We start from the raw sequence: 19,121 nt of genomic DNA, 5'->3' as shown, positions 1-19,121 counted from the left end.
AATTGATGCTTTTAAACTATGGTGTTGGAGAAGACTCTTGAGAGTCTCTTGGACTGCAAGGAGATTCAACCAGTCCATCCTAAAGGAAATCATCCCTGAATATTCATTGGAAGGACTGATGTCGAAGCTGAAACTCCAATACTTTGGCCACCTGATGCGAAGAGCTGACTCATTTGAAAAGACCCTGATGCTGGAGAAGGGGACGACAGAGGATGAGATAGTTGGATGGCATCACTGACTCAATGGACAGGAGTTTGAATAAACTCTGGGAGTTGGTGATGGACAGGGAGGCCTGGTGTGCTGCAGTCCATGGTGTCGCAAAGAGTCAGACACGACTGAACGACTGAACTGATTAATGGACTGACCTGAGGAATATCTGTTTAGATTTCCCATTCAGTTTTTGATTGGGTTGCTTGTTTGTTTGCCTTTTATACTGAGATACATGATCTGATTGTTTATTTTGGAAATTAATGCTTTGTCAGATGCTTCATTTGGAAATATTTTCTTTAATTCTGGGGGTTTTCTTTTTTGTCTTATTTATGGTTTCCTTTGCTGTGCAAAAGCTTTTAAATAACTCTATGTACTGGGTCAAAAAGTTCTTGTTGTGATTTATGTCAAAGAATGTTTTGTTTATGTTTTCTTCTAAGAATTTTATAGAGACTGGCCTTGTATTTAGGTCTTTAATCTATCTTGACTGTATTTTTATGTTTGTGTTAGATAGTATTCTAATTTCCTTCTTTTACATATAGCTATCCAATTTTACCAGCACCACTTATTGAAGAGGCTGTCTTTTCTTCATTGTATATTCTTGCTTCATATGTCACCAATTAGGTGACCATAGGTGCATGAGTTTATATCTGGGCTTTATAAACTATCCCATTAATCTATATTCCTATTTTTGTGCTAGTACCATAGTATAGTGTTATTGTAGTTTTGTATTATACTCAAGTCAGGGAGCGTGATTCTTCCAGCTTTGTTTTTCTTCATCAAGATTGCTTTGATGATTTCCAGATCTTTTGTGTTTCCATTAAAAAATTTTAATTTTTTTTGTTATAATTCTTGAAAGTTCTAATTCTTGAAACTGCTAATATGGTAGGGAGTGCATTGAAAAAATACATTTCTTTGAGTATACAGTCATTTTCATAATATTAATTCTTCCAATCTAAGAATGTGGTGTATATTTCCATCTGTTTTTGTTGTCTTTGATTTCTTTCATGGCTATCTTATAGTTTTCTGTATACGAGTCTTTTGTCTCCTTAGGTATGTTTATTCCTAGGTATTTTATTCTTTTTGCTGCAATGGTAAATGGCATTGTTTCCTTAATTTCTTTTCCCCATCTTTTGTAGTTAATGTATAGGAATGCAAGAGATTTTTATGAATTGTATTTGTGTTATGCAAATTTACCAAATTCATTGGTGTGCTCTATTATTATTCTGATGACATCTTTTGTATTTTCTATGTATCATATCATGTCATCTGCAGACTGTAAAGGTTTACTTCTCCTTTCACAATTTGAATTCCTTTGATTTTTTTTTTCTTCTGTGATTGTTGGGTTTAGAACTTTAAAACTATTTAATAAGAATAAGTTTAATAAGAATGTTTAATAAGTTTAATAAGAATGTTGAGAGTGGGTATCTTTGTCTTGTTTCTAATCTTAGAGGAAATGCTTTCAGTTTTTCATTGTTGAGAATGGCTTGCTGTGGGTTAGTCATATATGGCCTTTATTATGTTGAGATAGGTTCCCTCTATGCTCACTTTGTGGAGTTTTTATATATATCATTAATCAGTATTGGTTATTTTCAAAAGCTTTCTGTGGGTATTGAGATAATGATACAGTTTTTAGTCTTCAATTTTTAAAATGGTATAGCACATTGATTGATTTGCACAAAGAATCTTTGCATCCCTGATATAAATCCTACTTGATCATGGTGTATGATTCTTTTAATTGAATATTTCAATTTTTAAACTGCTAGTTCAATTTCTTGAGTCACATTTGAGCCAATAGTCTTACAATTTTTAAAATTAAGGATAGAGTCCCGTTCTAGATTATGAAAGGTAAGAAGCTCCATAACTGATTGAGTTCTGTTCAGTTTCAGAGTCACTGCACGCCAAATTAGAGACACTTTCAGAGAAAATAAAGGACATAGTAGCTAAGGCACATGGAAATATGAAGTGAAGTATAATATAGTGTTGCTGTTGCTTAGTTGCTATGTCCTGTTCCACTCTCTTGAGACTCCATGAACTATATAGTCCACCAAGCTCCTCTGTCCATGGGATTTCCCAAGCAAGAATACTGGAGTGGGTTGCCATTTTATTCTCCAGGGGATCTTCCCAATCCAAGAATTAAATTCATGTCTTCTGCATTGGCAAATGAGTTCTTTACCATTGAGCCATCTGGGAAGACCATAAAATAGTGTACTTAGGTAAAAAAAAAAATTGTGAGATTCCAGGAAATCTAAAGTCTGAATTACGTAGAGATTAAAAATAGGAATCAGACATCTTTGATACTAATTTTGTTTGCACTTTTAAACACATTTCCACAAAAAGTCAAACACAGCATTTAGAGCACACACATTTTGTTTCACCTTTTCTCTTCTTCAACATATTCTGCTCCACCAGAGAGTCTGAGCCACACAAGCTAAAAGAAGCTGATTTTACCATTCCAAGGCCAGGGAAATCAGGCTTAATTTCAGGAGATAGAGTGAAACAGTTATATCATCAGTTTCTTTGTGTTAGGGAATTCAGACAAATTTCTGTTATTTACTACTTTGCATTATTAAATAAGCACAAAAACTAACAAGACTTGCAAAGTCAAAATGACTTTTCAATTTTCTTATTTATTCTTATTACCCATATCTGTTATCCCAGTACCCTGAACACTACTCTTTTGAAAAGACTTTCTCAGAACTATCATTTTTTGTTGTTGTTTTTTCCATTTGTTTTTGACAGTTATATTGTAACTTTCCACTCATGGTACACATGGGAATTGAACATGTTTGCCATTTATGCGTGACAGCTATCAAAAAGCAAATCTAGTTTTTCCATAAAGGTAAAGAATCAGACTCAACTGAGCGACTTTGACTCACTCACTCATTGTGTGTATGTGCTCAGCCACTAAATTGTGGACAACTCATTGTGACCCCATAGACTATAGTCTGCCAGTGTCCTCTGTTCATGGGATTTCCCAGGTAGCAGTACTAGAGTGGATCCAGGGGATCTTCCCGACCTGGGTTTCAAACCCATGTCTCCTGCATTGGCAGGTGAGTTCTTTACCACACAGCCACAGGAAAGCCCTGGTGGTACTGTAGATTCTTTTTTAAGTTCAGATGGGTATTTTCCAGTTTTAAATCACATTTTCTTATTCGATATTTGTTTAGAAGTTCTCTCACTTTCTCTTTGTAAAAACAATTCTGAAATTCAGAAAGGCAGTGTCAGACAGAACATACACATCAGAATCAGAACTTGACCCAGAACTGTTTTAAAATGTTTCTGAGATTGCAAATACCTCAATGAAAGCATATTGGAACTATCAAAGTGGGCTTATCAGTTTTCATAGTTGAAAAATAAATGTATTTGTCTAAAATACAGGCTATGACCTGGTCAATTTCAAGGACAGTGTTTAAGATCCTCCATTGTCCCTTATGGTCTCCCCACCACTCCTGTATAAAGGTTGCACACTGTTTTTCCCAGAACACTTTCACTTTATGGTTCCAGGTTAGAGTTTCACAAGAACAAGAATCTCATTCAAATTAGGAAAATAAAACTTAGGTGGGGAGCATTATTTCTTGGGGTCTGACATATGGCTCATGAGAGAGTGGAACTTTCCCTGATGTGGTAGTTTCAAAGACATTTCTATGATTTAGTCTCACCCTGTGTATCCAATGTAGGCAGCTTCAGATAATTCCATGGTTCCTACTTCTTCACTCTAGCAAGTGTGTTAAACTCAAGGAGTGACTTAGTATTTTTCCAAAACTCCATGTGAAGGATGACAGATCTCCTTCCCTCACCCTCCTCGATGTTTATTTAAGTCCTATTTGTATATAAAAGTTTTCAGTCTTGTAGCACTGCTAGTAGCTTTGTTCTCCTCACAAATTCAAACTGATATAGTTTATATACATCTCATAAACTATAACCTTTAAAGACACCTTTTCCCAATGTTATTTTTCATGATATAATTTTATTTTTGAAAGAATGCAATTGATTAGAAAAAATTAGAAGTCTAAAGATAAGAAAATTATTTTGCTGTAGTCTTTGAATGCAATATATTACATATCAGTTAAGGTGGCAGTTGGAAATACTGAAAACAAACTGTTAATAAGGTCATTCAGAAAATTTTCAAATTGTTGGTTATCAGTTCAGTTCAGTTCAGTTGCTCAGTTGTGTCCGACTCTTTGCAACCCCATGAATCGCAACACGCCAGGCCTCCCTGTCCATCACCAGCTCCTGGAGTTCACTCAGACTCACATCCATCGAGTCAGTGATGCCATCCCGTCATCTCATCTTCTATCGTCCCCTTCTCCTCCTGCCCTCAATCCCTCCCAGCATCAGAGTCTTTTCCAACGAGTCAACTCTTGGCATGAGGTGGCCAAAGTACTGGAGTTTCAGCTTTAGCATCATTCCTTCCAAAGAAATCCCAGGGCTGATCTCCTTCAGAATGGACTGGTTGGATCTCCTTGCAGTCCAAGGGACTCTCAAGAGTCTTCTCCAACAACACAGTTCAAAAGCATCAATACTTCGGCACTCAGCCTTCTTCACAGTCCAACTCTCACATCCATACATGACCACAGGACAAACCATAGCCTTGACTAGACAGACCTTTGTTGGCAAAGTGATGTCTCTGCTTTTGAATATGCTATCTATGTTGGTCATAACTTTCCTTTCAAGGAGTAAGCGTCTTTTAATTGTTGGTTATAAGATATGATATTTCCATACCTTTCTGTTGAGAATGTGCAGTTTCTCTTATTAATAGGTATGTTTGTGTCTATCCCTTGACCTTCTCTAGTTTATAATCACTCTAATTCTGGAGAAAATATTGTAAAATTAATATTTATTCATTAATATACTTAGTATAAATTTAATTTTATATTGAATTATATATAATTCATTGTATATTATCTAATATAAATACATAATATAATACTTATATGCATGTATATATGTGTACATGTCTATGCCTAAGAATCAGAAGACGATTGCTTCTTGGGAGGAAAGCTATGACAAACCTAGACAGTGTGTTGAAAAGCAGAGACGTTACTCTGCCAACAAAGGTCCATATAGTCAAGACTATTGTTTTCCCAGTGGCCATGTACAGTTGTGAGAGCTGGACCATAAAGAAGGCAGACACCAAAGAATTGACACCTTGAAGCTGTGTTGCTGGAGAAGACTCCTGGAAGTCCCTTGAACAGCAAGGAGATCAAACTAGTCAATCTTAAGGGAAATCAACCCTGAATACTTGTTGGACAGACTGATGTTGAAGTTGAAGCTCCAGTATTTTGGTTATCTGATGTGAAAGGCCAACTCTTTGGAAAAGTCCCTGATGCTGGGAAAGATTGCAGGCAGAAGGAGAAGAGGGCATTAGAAGATGGGATGGCTGGATGGCATCACTGATGCAATGTACATGAACTTGGGCAACCTTTGGGAGATGTTGAGGGACAGGGAGGCTTGGCGTGCTGCAGTCCATGGGGTCTCAGAGTCGGACACTACTGAGTGACTGAACAACAACAGCATATTATACATACATATTATATTATTTAATAAAATTTATTGTATGTTATCATTTTATATTATTTAAAATATCTTGTCATCAATTTATGATGGCAAGGTATTTTAAAATATATTTTGTATCTAATATATAAATATATTTTATTTTAGTATATTTAGTTTAATTTAATATTTTAAAATTAATTTACTTTAATATATAAAATATATATTCTTATAGTCTCCCTATTCATTCCAGTGTAAGTCATACTTAATTTGGTGTTGACAGCTTCCTGATATCTCCACTGACTTTTATACTCATGTCTGTTCATGTGCTGGTCCTCTCTTTGAAATGTTCTTTTGTCTCTTTACATATGTACAATCTTCAGTTTAGGATCACTGCTCAAATCTAGGATTTGCATCTAGATGCTGCAGGGCTCTCTGGGTGGAGTCATCTCATAGTTCTTATGACTGGGAACTCATGTCTGCACAGATCTCTCCTCCACTAGCAAATAAACTCCTTGAGATAAGAGCTCATGTTCTGGCCAATGCTGTGTCTCTCATAAACTGAAGCACATCTATAACATAGCAAGTAATTCATAAAAGTTTAATAAATGATTGAATAATCCAAGAGTCTAGGAAGATTTGCTATTTCAAAGAGTTTGAGGGACTTGCTTGGTGGTCCAGTGGTTAAAAATCCACCTTCCACTGCAGGGGATGCAGGTTCGATCCCTGCTCCAAGAAGATCCCATGTGTCTCAGGGCAGCTAAAGCCATGGGCCACAACTACTGAGCCACAGCTCTAAAGGCCAATACTGCAACTACTAAAGCCCATGCATCCTAGAGCCCATGTTTCACAAGAGAAGCCATTGCAGTGAGAAGCCCTTGCACCACAACGAGAGAGTAGCCTCTTCTTGATGCAACTAGAGAAAGATCTCAAGCAGCAATGAACACTCAGCGCAGCCAATAAATAAATAAATAAAAACAAATAAGAAATTAGAAAAGAAGTTTGACTGGCAGCATGACATTTACATCAAAGAATATTGGATAAATATAGATTTGTGAGAAAACAGATTAAATTTTATACAATATGGTCTTACAGCTTAATCAGATATTTTTGTGGAACTGTCCACTGGAAGATGCAAAAGGCCAGAAAAGCTGTTCTTTAATTCAACAGACAGCTGACAAGCTCCTCTCATGTGACAGAATCTACAGTGGCTCCCTCCTGTCCATGAAGAAGTAGGGCAGACACATAGAGGCAGTGTCATGGGCAAAGTCACCTTCATCCTGTCATACATAAGAGGGGGCAACATTTATCTAGCCCATGGGTCCTGAAGGCCCAGACCATAGACCAGTATCTGTCTGGGTCCAGTTAGGAAGCTGGCAGCACAGAAAATAGAAGGTATGAGGCGGACAAAGCATACCTCCACCTCCCCCCAGCCATGAAAAAACTAATTTCCATGAAACTGATTGCTGGTGCCAGAAGGATTGAGGACTGCTTATCTAGACTCTTTGAGAGGACCTGAATTAGGCAAGTGAGTTAAATTCACGAAACATCCAAAGTTCCATGACGATGATTAACTTGCAAGTTCTACCTTAGTGAAGAGAAATCAACATACTGGTGGGATAATCAGCTCAACAGAACAGCTGAAAAGCAAATCTAAGATTTACTGAGATAAAAGACAGCTCACATTTTTGGATCAGGTTTTAGGGCTGTCTGTGCATATTATTCTACTTACTCTTCAAGGAAATTTGCTTGAAAGCTTTGCAGTCTCCATCTCTAAAGTGATATAAGGCCACTGGGAGGGCTTGGGAAACTTCAAAAATGCCACACAGATCTTGAGAATTAAAAAGACATATACAGAACTAAACTGAAGATTAATCTCTTTTATTTTATTACACCTACTCAAAGCAGTCCCTCAATTTACGGATGAATTTAAACCCAAGTTTTAGTTTTTCTTTGTTTTTTTTTTTTTTTTGTGCTCCTGAATGACAAACATGTAATCCATCCATACATTAAGAACAAACAAAATCTACATAAAGATAATACATAAGACTTATCTAATGATACCAGCAGATAATGATAGGTAACACTGTTTGATTTGCCTTTTGATTGTGTCCACTTGGGACATTTTGCTTCTCTTATTTCTCTAATCACACTGATTTCTAAAACAAAATGTTACTGACCTTTACAAAAACATATCTTTACTTTTCAGGTACTGATTTTTTCATACTAGGTGGAGTTATTTTAAATTTCAGACAAATTTCATGCATTGCAGGAATAATCATAAATGAGAATCAAAATTATTCAGTTATCAGTCTGTTGAAAGGTATTAGGCATGTGAATATCAGATATCTATCCCTTGATAGCAAGATCAGGGTTCTGTTTCAAATGGTATTAGACACTAAAATTTGGAGTCCAAAACCCCTTGCACATTGATCAGATTAAATGTATTTTTTCTAATTTCTACATTGGGTAAAACTAGACACACGAATTATTTTTTCATGAAAATAATAGTGTCTTGATGCTACTAATAAGTTACTTAGGCCATGCATGCTCAGTCGTGTCCAACTCTTGGTGGTCCCTTGGACAGACTACTGTCTATGAGATTATCCTGGCAAGAATACTGGAATGTATTCCCTTTCCTCCTCCAAGGGATCCACCCAACCCAGAAATCAAACCCGCATCTCCTGCGACTTCTGCATTAGCAGGCAGATTCTTTACCACTGAACCACCTACTATATTTACAGACATTCTATTTGTAGCATGATATACAATAAATGGGACTTCCCTGGTGGCTCAGAGGTTAAAGCGTCTGCCTGGAATGCGGGAGACGCGGGTTCGATCCCTGGGTCGGGAAGATCCCCTGGCGAAGGAAAATGGCAACCCACTCCAGTACTCTTGCCTGGAGAATCCCATGGAGGGAGAAGCCTGGTAGGCTACAGTCCATGGGGTTGCAAAGATTCGGACACGACTGAGAGAAAAGTTATAATAGGTGAATATCCTCAAAACTTTTCATTAATTCCCTGTTTCGGAAGGAAACTACTAAGAAGATTAAGATTTCCTAAACTTCTATCCTCCTTCAAGGATCTTATATTTAGTTTACATATGTCAGCTCACTTCCTATGATAAAGAGTAAAGAAACTAAGTATGAAATTACTTTTAATTATTTTTACATACCCTTATAGCCTGTGAAGTTAGATGAATGCATTAACTCATGGAAACTTTAACGTAGATTGAAGTTTGGTCTATGTAGCCTTAGTCTTATAGCCAAATAGTAAATTTGTATTTATACTATGAGTCTCATATTCAATATTTAAAAAAATGTGTACATTGTTCTTACTAAGGTATAATAGCACTCATTGTTGCTATTATTGGTTGCCACATGTGAATTATGAGCTGAGGGATATTACAGGGCAAGGAAAACTAAAAGATCTCCTGTGTTATGCTGGGATCTGGATTCTTCTCAGTGAGCCACATTTAGGATTAAGGATTTCACACCCAGTCTCATATTAAAAAGGTGAATAAACTTGGGATGGGAGATAAGATCAAAGGCCCTATGTGAGTTTTCTTGATGTCAATTTTTGCTTCACAGATAAAAGGAGTATAAGGACATTAAATATAATGAGATAAATTATGATGAGTAAACAGTATGGAGGAGAAATGTCACATGCAGAAGAAAGAAGGAAGTTATAACTAGACTCAGTGTTGGGGGCCCTGGAAGCAGGGGACAAAGAAGAAGAGAAATTGGTGGGGGATAATATAATAGGGGAAAAATATATAGTCATCCTCAGGATTTCCTCTTCACAACTTTCCTTAGGATCAGCCCTGATTGCATCCTGCTCCTCAGAGCCCCTGTGACATCCTTATTCCGGAGGCTGTAAATGAGGGGGTTCAGCACAGGGGTGATGATGGTATAAAAGGCTGACACCATCATGTCCTGCTCAGCTGTGTGGTAGGAATCGGGAAGCATGTAGGTGTAGATGGTGGCACCAAAGAAGAGCAGAACTACAATCATGTGGGAGGAGCAGGTGGCAAAGGCTTTCCTGCGGCTCTCTGATGAACTCATTCTGTGGATGAGGTGCAGGATGAGGGCATATGAGCTTGAGATGACCACAATGGGGATGAGGACCATGAGAACACAGCACAAGTACATGATCATCTTGTAGAGGGAGATGTCAGAACAGGACAACTTCAGCAGAGCGGGAGCCTCACAGAAGAAACTCAAGATTTTTCTGGAATGACAAAAGGGGAAGTTCATGGCTATGGGGGTGACCACAAAACCATCCACCATTCCTATGAACCAGCATCCAGACACCAGGCATACACAGACTTTCTGGTTCATCAGCAGAGGATAATGGAGAGGTCTGCAAATGGCAGCATATCGGTCGTATGCCATCACAGACAGGAGGAGAAACTCAGCTCCAGCGAGGGTTAGATAGAAGAATATCTGGATCCCACAACCTGAGGGAGAAATTGTATGATCTCCTGTCACCTGGCCCAGGAGCATCTTGGGCACAGTCACAGATATGTACATGAGGTCCATGAGGGAGAGCTGTTCCCTATATCTGTTTCTTTATTGTTGCCCTGCAACCATCTTTCTAGATTCCATATATATGCATTAATATACAATATTTTATCTTTCTCGTTCTGTATTACTTCACTCTGTATAATAGGCTCTAGATTCATCCATTTTGTTAGAGCTGACTCAAATGCATTCCTTTTTATGGCTGAGGAATATTCCATTGTGTATATGTACCACAGTTTCTTTATCCCTTCATCTGTCGATGGACGTCCGGGCTGCTTCCATGTTCTAGCTATTGTAAACAGTGCTGCAATGAACATTATGGTACATATGTCCTTTTCAATCTGGGCTTCCTCAGGTTATATGCGTAGTGGGATTTCTGGGTCATATGGTGGCTTTATTCCTAGTGGAATCTCCATACTACCAGCCATAGTGGCTGTATCAATTTTCATTTCCACCATGTGTATTTTCAATTTTGGTTTTCTCAGGTTATATGCCTAGTAGTGGGATTGCTGGGTCATATGGTGGTTTTGTTCCTAGTTATTCAAGGAATCTCCATACTATCTTCCATAGTGGCTGTATCAGTTTACATTTCCACCAACAGTGAAAGAGGATTCCTTTTTCCGCACACCCTCTCTATCATTTATTATTTGTAGACTTTTTAATGATGGCCACTCTGACAGAAGTGAGGTGATCTCATTGCAGTTTTGATTAGCATTTCTTTAATAATGAGCAAGGTTGAGCATCTTTTCATGTATGGTAGCCAACCGTAGGTATTCTTTGGAGAAATGCCTGTTTAAGTATTTTTTCTACTTTTTGATTGGGTAGTCTGTTTTTCTGGTATGGAGTGGTATGAGCTGGTTGTATATTTTGGAAATTCTATGTCAGTTCCTTCATTTTCTATTTTCTCCCATCATGAAGCTTGTCTTTTCACCTTGCTTATAGTTTCCTTTGCTGTCCAAAAGCTTTTAAGTTTAATTAGGTCCCACTTGTTTATTTTTGTTTTTATTTCCATTACTTGAGGAGGTGGGTCATAGAGAGTCTTGCTTTGATGAGTGTTCTGCCTATGTTTTCCCCGAAGAGTTTTATAGTATCTGGTCTTACATTTAGGTCTGTAACCCATTTTGAGTTTATCTTTGTGTACGATATTAGGAAGTGTTCTAATTTCATTCTTTTACATGGGTCAAATTAGATCAGTCGCTCAGTCGTGTCCGACTCTTTGTGACCCCAGGAATTGCAGCACGCCAGGCCTCCCTGTCCATCACCAACTCCCGGAGTTCACTCAGACTCGTGTCCATCGAGTCAGTGATGCCATCCAGCCATCTCATCCTCTGTTGTTCCCTTGTCCTCCTGCCCCCAATCCCTCCCAGCATCAGAGTCTTTTCCAATGAGTCAACTCTTCACATGAGGTAGTTGTACAGTTTTCCCAGCACCACATATTGAAGGGGCTATCTTTGCCCCATTGTATATTCATGCCTCCTTTGTCAAAAATAAGATACCCATAGGTGTGTGGGTTTATTTTTGGGCTCTCTTTTTCCATTGGTCTATATTTCTATTTTTCTGCCAGTACCATACTGTTTCATTGTTAATATATAGGAATGCAAATGATTTCTGTGTATTGATTTTGTGTCCCACAAATTTGCTAAATTCACTGATTAGCTATAGTAATTTTCTGATAGTATCCTTAGGGTTTTCTATGTATAGTATCATGTCATCTGCAAACAGTGAGAGCTTTAATTCTTCTTTTCCAATCTGAATTCCTTTTATTTCTTTTGCTTCTCTGATTCCCATAGCTAGGACTTCCAAAACTGTGTTAATAATAGTGGAGAGAGTGGACACATTTGTCTTACTCCTGATCTTAGAATGCTTTCAGTTTTTAACCATTGAGAATAATGATTGCTGCAAGCTTATCATATATCAGTTCAGTTCAGTTGCTCAGTCGAGTCCGACTCTTTGCAACCCCATGGATTGCAGTACACCAGGCTTCCCTGTCAGTCACAAACTCCCAGAGCTTATTCAAACTCATGTTCATCCAGTCAGTGATGCCATCCACTGTCGTCCCCTTCTCCTCCCACCTTCAATCTTTCCCAGCATCACGGTCTTTTCCAGTGAGTTATTTCTTTGCATCAGGTGGCCAAAGTATTGGAGCTTCAGCTTCAACGTCAGTCCTTCCAATGAGTATTCAGGACTTATTTCCTTTAGGATGGACTGATTGGATCTCCTTGCAGTCCAAAGGACTCTCAAGAGTCTTCTCCAACATCACAGTTCAAAAGTATTAATTCTTTGGCACTCAGCTTTCTTTATAGTCCAACTCATCCATACATGACTACTGGAAAAACCATAGCCTTGACTAGATGGACCTTTGTTGGCAAAGTAATGTCTCTGCTTTTTAATATGCTGTCTAGATTGGTCATATCTTTTCTTCCAAGGAGTAAAGTCCATATATGATTCATTGAGGTAGATTCCTTCTATGCCCATGTTTTGAAGAGTTTTTATCATAAAAGCTCTTTTTATATGTCAAAGGCTTTTTCTTCATCTATTATGATTTTCATATGATTTTTATTTTTCAATATGTTAATATGGTGTATCACATTGATTTTCTGTATATTGAATATTTGCATCCCCGAAATAAACCCAACTTGATCATGGTGTATGAGCTTTTTAATGTGCTGTTGAATTTTTGTTTGCTAGAATTTTGTTGAAGATTTTTGCATCTATGTTCATCAGTGATATTGGCCTGTAGTTTTCTTTTTTGTGTTGTCTTTTTCTGGTTTTGGTATCAGGGTAATGATGGCCTCATAGAATCAGTTTGGAAGCGTTCCTTCCTCTGCAACTTTTTGAAAGAGTTTTAGAAGGATAGACATTCTCTCTTCTCTAAATGTTTGATAGAATTCACCTGTGAAGCCATCTGGTCCTGGGATTTTGTTTTTAAGGAGATCTTTTATCACAGTTTTGATTTCAATGCTTGTAATTGAGTTGTTCATAATTTCTATTTCTTCCTGGTTCAGTCTTGAAAGATTGAAATTTTCTAAGAATCTGTCCATTTCTTCCAGATTATCCAGTTTATTGCCATACAGTTGCTCATAGTAGCCTCTTATACTCCTTTGTATTTCTGCATTGTCTGTTGTAACCTCTCCTTTTTAATTTATAATTTTGTTGATTTGATTCTTTTCTCATTTTTTCTTGATGAGTCTGGCTAAAAAGACTTGTCAATTTTGCTTATCTTCTCAAAGAACTAGCTTTTAGTTTTATTAATCTTTGCTATTGTTTTTTTTTTTTTCCCATTTCTTTTTCATTTATTTCTGCTCTCATCTTTATTTCTTTCCTTCTGCTAACTTTGGGTTTTTGTTCTTCTTTTTCCAGCTGTTTTAGGTGTAAAGTTAGGTTGTCTATTCAATGTTTTTCTTATTTCTTGAGGTAGGATTGTATTACTGAACTTCCCTCTTAGAACTGCTTTTGCTGCATCCCAAACCAGTCTATTCTGAAGGAGATCAGCCCTGGGATTTCTTTGGAAGGAATGATGCTAAAGCTGAAACTCCAGTACTTTGGCCACCTCATGCAAAGAATTGATTCATTGGAAAAGACTCTGATGCTGGGAGGGATTGGGGGCAAGAGGAGACGGGGACGACAGAGGATGAGATGGCTGGATGGCATCACTGACTTGATGGACATGAGTCTGACTGAACTCCAGGAGTTGGTGATGGACAGGGAGGCCTGTCGTGCTGCGATTCATGGGGTCGCAAAGAGTCAGACACACTGAGCGACTAATCTGATCTGATCTGATAGGTTTTGAGTTGTTGTGTTTTCATTGTCATTTGTTTCTGGAAATTTTCTTGATTTCACTTTTTATTTCTTCAGTAACCTGTTGGTTATTTAGAAACGTATTGTTTAATCTCCATGTGTTTGTGTTTTTTAGTCTTTTTGTTGTAACTGATATCTAGTCTCATAGTGTCATCATCAGGAAAGATGCTTGATATGATTTCAATCTTCTTAAATTTACTGAAAGTTGATTTGTGACCCAAAATGTAGTCTATCCTGGAGAATGTTCCATGTGCACTTGAGAAAAAGTGTATTGTGCATTTGGATGGAATGTTCTGAAAATATCAATGAGATCCATCTGGTCTAATGTGTCATTTAAGACTTGTACTTCCTTATTAATTTTCTGTTTTGATGATCTGTCCTTTGATATAAGTGGGGTGTTAAAGTCTCCTACTACTATTGTGTTACTGTGACTTTCTCAATTTATGTCTGTTAGTGTTTGCCTTATCTATCGAGTTACCCCTATGTTGGGTGCATAGATATTTACAATTGTTATGTCTTCCTCATGGATTGACCCCTTGATCATTACATAGCATTCTTCCTTATCTCTTGTAGTATTCTTTATTTTAAGGTCTATTTTGTCTGATATGCGGATTGCTACTCCAGCTCTCTTTTGACTTTCACGTCCATGAAATATTTTTTCATCCTTTCGTTTTCAGTCTATATGTGTCTTTAGGTCTGAAGTGGGTTTCTTGTAAACAGCATATATATGGGTCTTGTTGTTGTACCCATTCGACCAGTCTATGTCAGTCTATGTCTTTTGGTTGAAGCATTTAATCCATTTATATTTAAAGTAATTATTGATATATATGTTCCTATTGCCATTTTCTTAATTGTTTGGGATTTGTTTTTGTAGATCTTTTCCTTCTCTTGTATTTCCTGAATATGTAAGTCCCTCAACATTTGTTGTAAAGCTAGTTTGGTGGTAGTAAATTTTCTTAACTTTTGCTTGTCTGTAAAGCTTGATTTCTCCATCAATTTTGAATGAGATGCCTGCCAGGTAGAATAATCTTGGCAGTAGGTTTTTCACTTTCAGTATTTTAAATATATCCTGCCATTCCCTTCTGGCCTAAAGAGTTTCTGCTGAAAGATCAGCTGTTAAACATAGGGGTTTCCCTTGTATGTTACTTGTTGCTTTTCTCTTGCTGCTTTCAATATTCTTTCTTTGTGCTAAATATTTGTTAGTTTGATTAGTATGTGTCTTGGCATGTTTCTTTCTTTTGTCATATATGGGACTCTTTGCACTTCTTGGACTTGATTGACTATTTCCTTTCCCATGCTGGGGAAATTTTCAACTGTAATCTCTTCAGAATTTTTCTCATGCACTTTCTTTTTCTTCTGAGACCCCTATAATTTGAACATTGGTGCATTATATATTGTCCCAGAGGTCTCTGAGACTATTCTCAATTCTTTTCATTCTTTTTCCTTTATTCTGCTCTTCAGCAGTTACTTCCACCATTCTACCTTCCAGCTCAATGATCCATTCTTCTTCTTCAGATATTGTGCTATTGATTCCTTCTAGAGTATTTTTAATTTCAGTAATTGTGTTGCTTGTCCCTGTATGTTTATTCTTTAATTCTTCTAGGCCTTGTTCATTGATTCTTTCATTTTCTACATTCTATTTTCAAGGCTTTGCATCATCTTTACTATCATTATTCTGAATTCTTTTTCAGGTAGTTTGCCTATTTTCTCTTCATTTATTTGGATTTGTGGGTTTTTAGCTTGTTCCTTCATTTGTGCAGTATTTCTCTGCCTTTCCTTTTTTTTTTTTTTAAACTTACTGTGTTTGAAGTCTCCTTTTCCCACTCTTCAAGGTTTAATTTTTTTCTTCTTTGGTTTCTGGCCTCATTAGTTTGGTCCAGTTATGTAAGCTTTGTGTAGGGTGTGATTTTTGCTTGTATTATGGTGGGTGGAGGTGAGGTGTTTTGTTTTTTTTTTGTTTTGTTTTGTTTTGTTTTGTTTCCTCTGATGGGCAGGGCTGAGTGAGGTGGTAATCCTGTCTGCTGATGATTGGGTTTGTATTTTTGTCTTGTTTGTTGTTTGGGTGGGGGTGCAAAGGGTGCTACTGGTAGTTGGGTGATGATAGGTCTTGTATACAAGTAGTTGCCTTTGTGGAATTCTCATTATTTGATACTCTTTAGGGTTAGGAGTTCTCTGGTAGTCTAGGGTCTTGGAGTCAGCACTCCCACTCCAAAGGCTCAGGGCTTGATCTCTGGCTGGGAACAGAGATTCCACATCTGGTTTGTTATGGCATTAAATGGCATTAAAATAAATACACAAAAAATGAGGAAGAAAACAAGCACCCCAGGCAAATGGCAATTACAAAATCAGGTAAATAATAACTAAAATAATGGAATATACAGATACATATACAGCCATAAGCAGAACCAAAACAGTCCAAAAAAATTAAGCATAAAAGATTGACCCTGCAAACAAAGGAAACCAAAAATGAAATCCACCAGATAAGAACAAAACTAACTAAAGTATTAACTGGAAAACAAAACTAAAGCAAACTGCTACCTGGGGAATAAATCAACAAAGACAAAACAAACCAACAAATATAGTGAGAAAAAGAGAGAATAGAAATGCAAAGTTAATTAGAGGTAGATAGAGAAGATTTATGTATATTAAAGATTAACTGCAACAGGAAAAGAACAATGGGAAAAGCAAACAAAGGAATAAATGTAGAAAAATAATAATAAATTTAAAAAGTTTAATTAAAGTTAAAAGAACGGGGAAAAAAAAGAAAAAAGAAAGAAAAATGGATAAAAAAGGAAAACCCCACAGAACCACAAAAGGCCAATATTGAGGCAGAAGCATATAAGAGAAATAAAATGTGTGATTTTAAAAAAATTCTCAAAGGTGTAAATAGTGAAATCAACAACTACAACAACAAAGTGGGGGAGGGAGAAAAATTAATAATAAATCCAGAAGAAATTACAGTAAAAGTCAAAATATAAAAATAATAAATGCTTCTCTTGAGTCTCTCCTATCAGTGTACTTTCCCTCTCTGGGAGTCACGGTCTACCTTGCTTCCCTAGATTCACTCCAACACTGGACCTGCTGTGGGGGCAGCTCAGACTCTAATCTGGTCCTACTCCTGAGTGTTCTTGTCTCCAATTTCCGGAGTTTTCAGAACTAGTGGGTGCATTTTTGTTTTTGTTTTCTTTTTGAGAACTCTCAATGTTTTTTTTAAATATATTCCATAGACACAGAGTCTGCCTAGTTGATCGTGTAGATTTAATCTACAGCTTGTACAGCTGATGGGAAGGTTGTGGGTCTTCTTCCTTAGCCACACTGTCCCTGGGTTTCAACTGTGGCTTTATCTCCACCTCTGCATGTGGGTCATCCACAGGAGTTTGCTCCTGAGGTGCCCAGAAGGACTTGGGTGTGCCTCATTGAGTGCCAGGTGTGGTCATGGTGCAGCTGCTTGGGTCACAGGGGCCCTGGCAGCACCAGGTACTCAGGTGGCTAGGGCAGCAGGAAATATGCTCTTCTAGAAGAGTGGCAACCCACTCCACTACTCTTGCTTGAAGAACCCCCAGACAGAGAAGCCTGGAAGGCCACAGTTCACAGGGTCACAAAGACTTAGTCACCACTAAAGCAACCCACATACACAGATGCAGGACTTTTTCTAGCCTGTGGCAGTTCTGCCCTAGTGAGGATTGAGTGTGAAGGTGGTGCAGCTGCTTGACAGTACCAAGTGCGCAGGGACACAGACTGGCTCAGCTGCAGCTATGGCTCTATCAGAGTCTGGCAGCTAGCAATCAGAAGGCCTCTTTGGCTAGTCCTTCTCTGTTGCTCCGCCCATTCATGCACTTAGAGGTCTCCCTTGCCTGGGGTCCTTCTCTGTTGCTTGGTGCATCAGGCACATGAAGGGCTCCTCTGGCTGGGGTCCTTCTCTGTTGTTCCATGCCTCAAGCACTTGAAAGGCCAGCATCTCTATTGTTCACCTGCTGGTGTTGGTCTTAGTGTGTGAGGAGAGAGAGGCTACCATGATGGCTTCATCCCCTACGCATGACTCAGCAGTATCCACTTGCTGCCATGGCTGCCTGACTTTTCTCCACAGACATTTCTCAACACAGTCTCCTCCCTCATGTCCCCTCAGGCTGTCTCTCTGCAGTCAACAGCAGGCTTTGCCCTGGCATTGCTCCACAATCCCTACACTTCAGCTCCCAGCCACTGTGCCTTCTAGGGGAACTGCAACCCTGTCTGGGGTACGAATGGCTGCAGAAAGGAATGTCTATGTGATTATCATTCCATTTAGGCTGTCACAGATCAGGGGCTCCACTCAGCCTCAAATGTTTCTCCTAAGTCACAAATAAATACCCTGAGTTCCCCCACCCACTGAGGGCAAGTCCAGTCTTACTAACTCTCCTGTTTTTCCTCCTTGTTCTTTCATTCTAGCAAGTTTTCCATGGTTCTATATATTCTTTTCCAGTGGTCAGGTACTCCTGCCCACCCTCTGCAGGTGTTCTGCAATCACTTCTGTATCTGAAAGTTTATTCCTGATGTATCCATGGAGAGAGATATACTCCATGTCCACCTACTCCTCTGCCATTTTCTTCCTCATGTTTGTATTTCTTGACAACCTTCATCCTCAATCTCCTCCCACCAATTCTCTGCCTTTAGTAACCACAAATATGTTTGTCTTGTTATCAATGTGTCCTAAAGCAGCAGTCGCCCTGAGTCCACCCAGATGTAGCCCTGGGGGTGGCTGTGTTCTTTTCCACTGCCTTGAGCTATGCTCAGTGAAGGTGAAGGAGAGCCTGAAATCCTCCTGATGGGAGTCTGAAAGATAAAGCTTGAGAAGAGGAGTTTGAGAGGTCCAGGAATGGATGTCTCCAAACTGATAATGCATGGCCATGCATGGGCACAGCTGTACCAATTAAAATCTCAAAATGCTTCCAATCTTAGTGGGTAAACAGTCACTGAGCTGAGGTCACCCCAAGTATCCATGCCATAACCAGGAGCTAAAGGGCTTTTATCTGGCATTTTGAACTTCATCTCCTAGAAAACTCTGTAAAAGCAAAGTAATATCTCTGCTCTTTAATATGCTATCTAGGTTGGTCATAACTTT

At 38.3% G+C, this 19,121-nt stretch overlaps 1 protein-coding gene across 1 annotated transcript; it reads right to left on the bottom strand.

The window, feature by feature from the left end:
* Positions 1-9,487: 9,487 nt before the first annotated feature.
* On the bottom strand, positions 9,488-18,908 carry LOC133252128 (olfactory receptor 2T3-like). Its single transcript, XM_061424844.1, has 2 exons — positions 18,657-18,908; positions 9,488-10,252 (listed from the first exon to the last, which is right to left on the bottom strand). The coding sequence occupies exons 1-2, from the start codon at positions 18,906-18,908 to the stop codon at positions 9,488-9,490; spliced, it is 1,017 nt and encodes a 338-aa protein (XP_061280828.1).
* Positions 18,909-19,121: the final 213 nt, after the last annotated feature.

Source organism: Bos javanicus, chromosome 7 (genome assembly GCF_032452875.1).
Source record: "Bos javanicus breed banteng chromosome 7, ARS-OSU_banteng_1.0, whole genome shotgun sequence".
Classification (NCBI taxonomy): Eukaryota; Metazoa; Chordata; class Mammalia; order Artiodactyla; family Bovidae; genus Bos; species Bos javanicus.
Note: the sequence above shows the minus strand (reverse complement) of the source record. Positions and strands in the feature narration are given on the sequence as shown.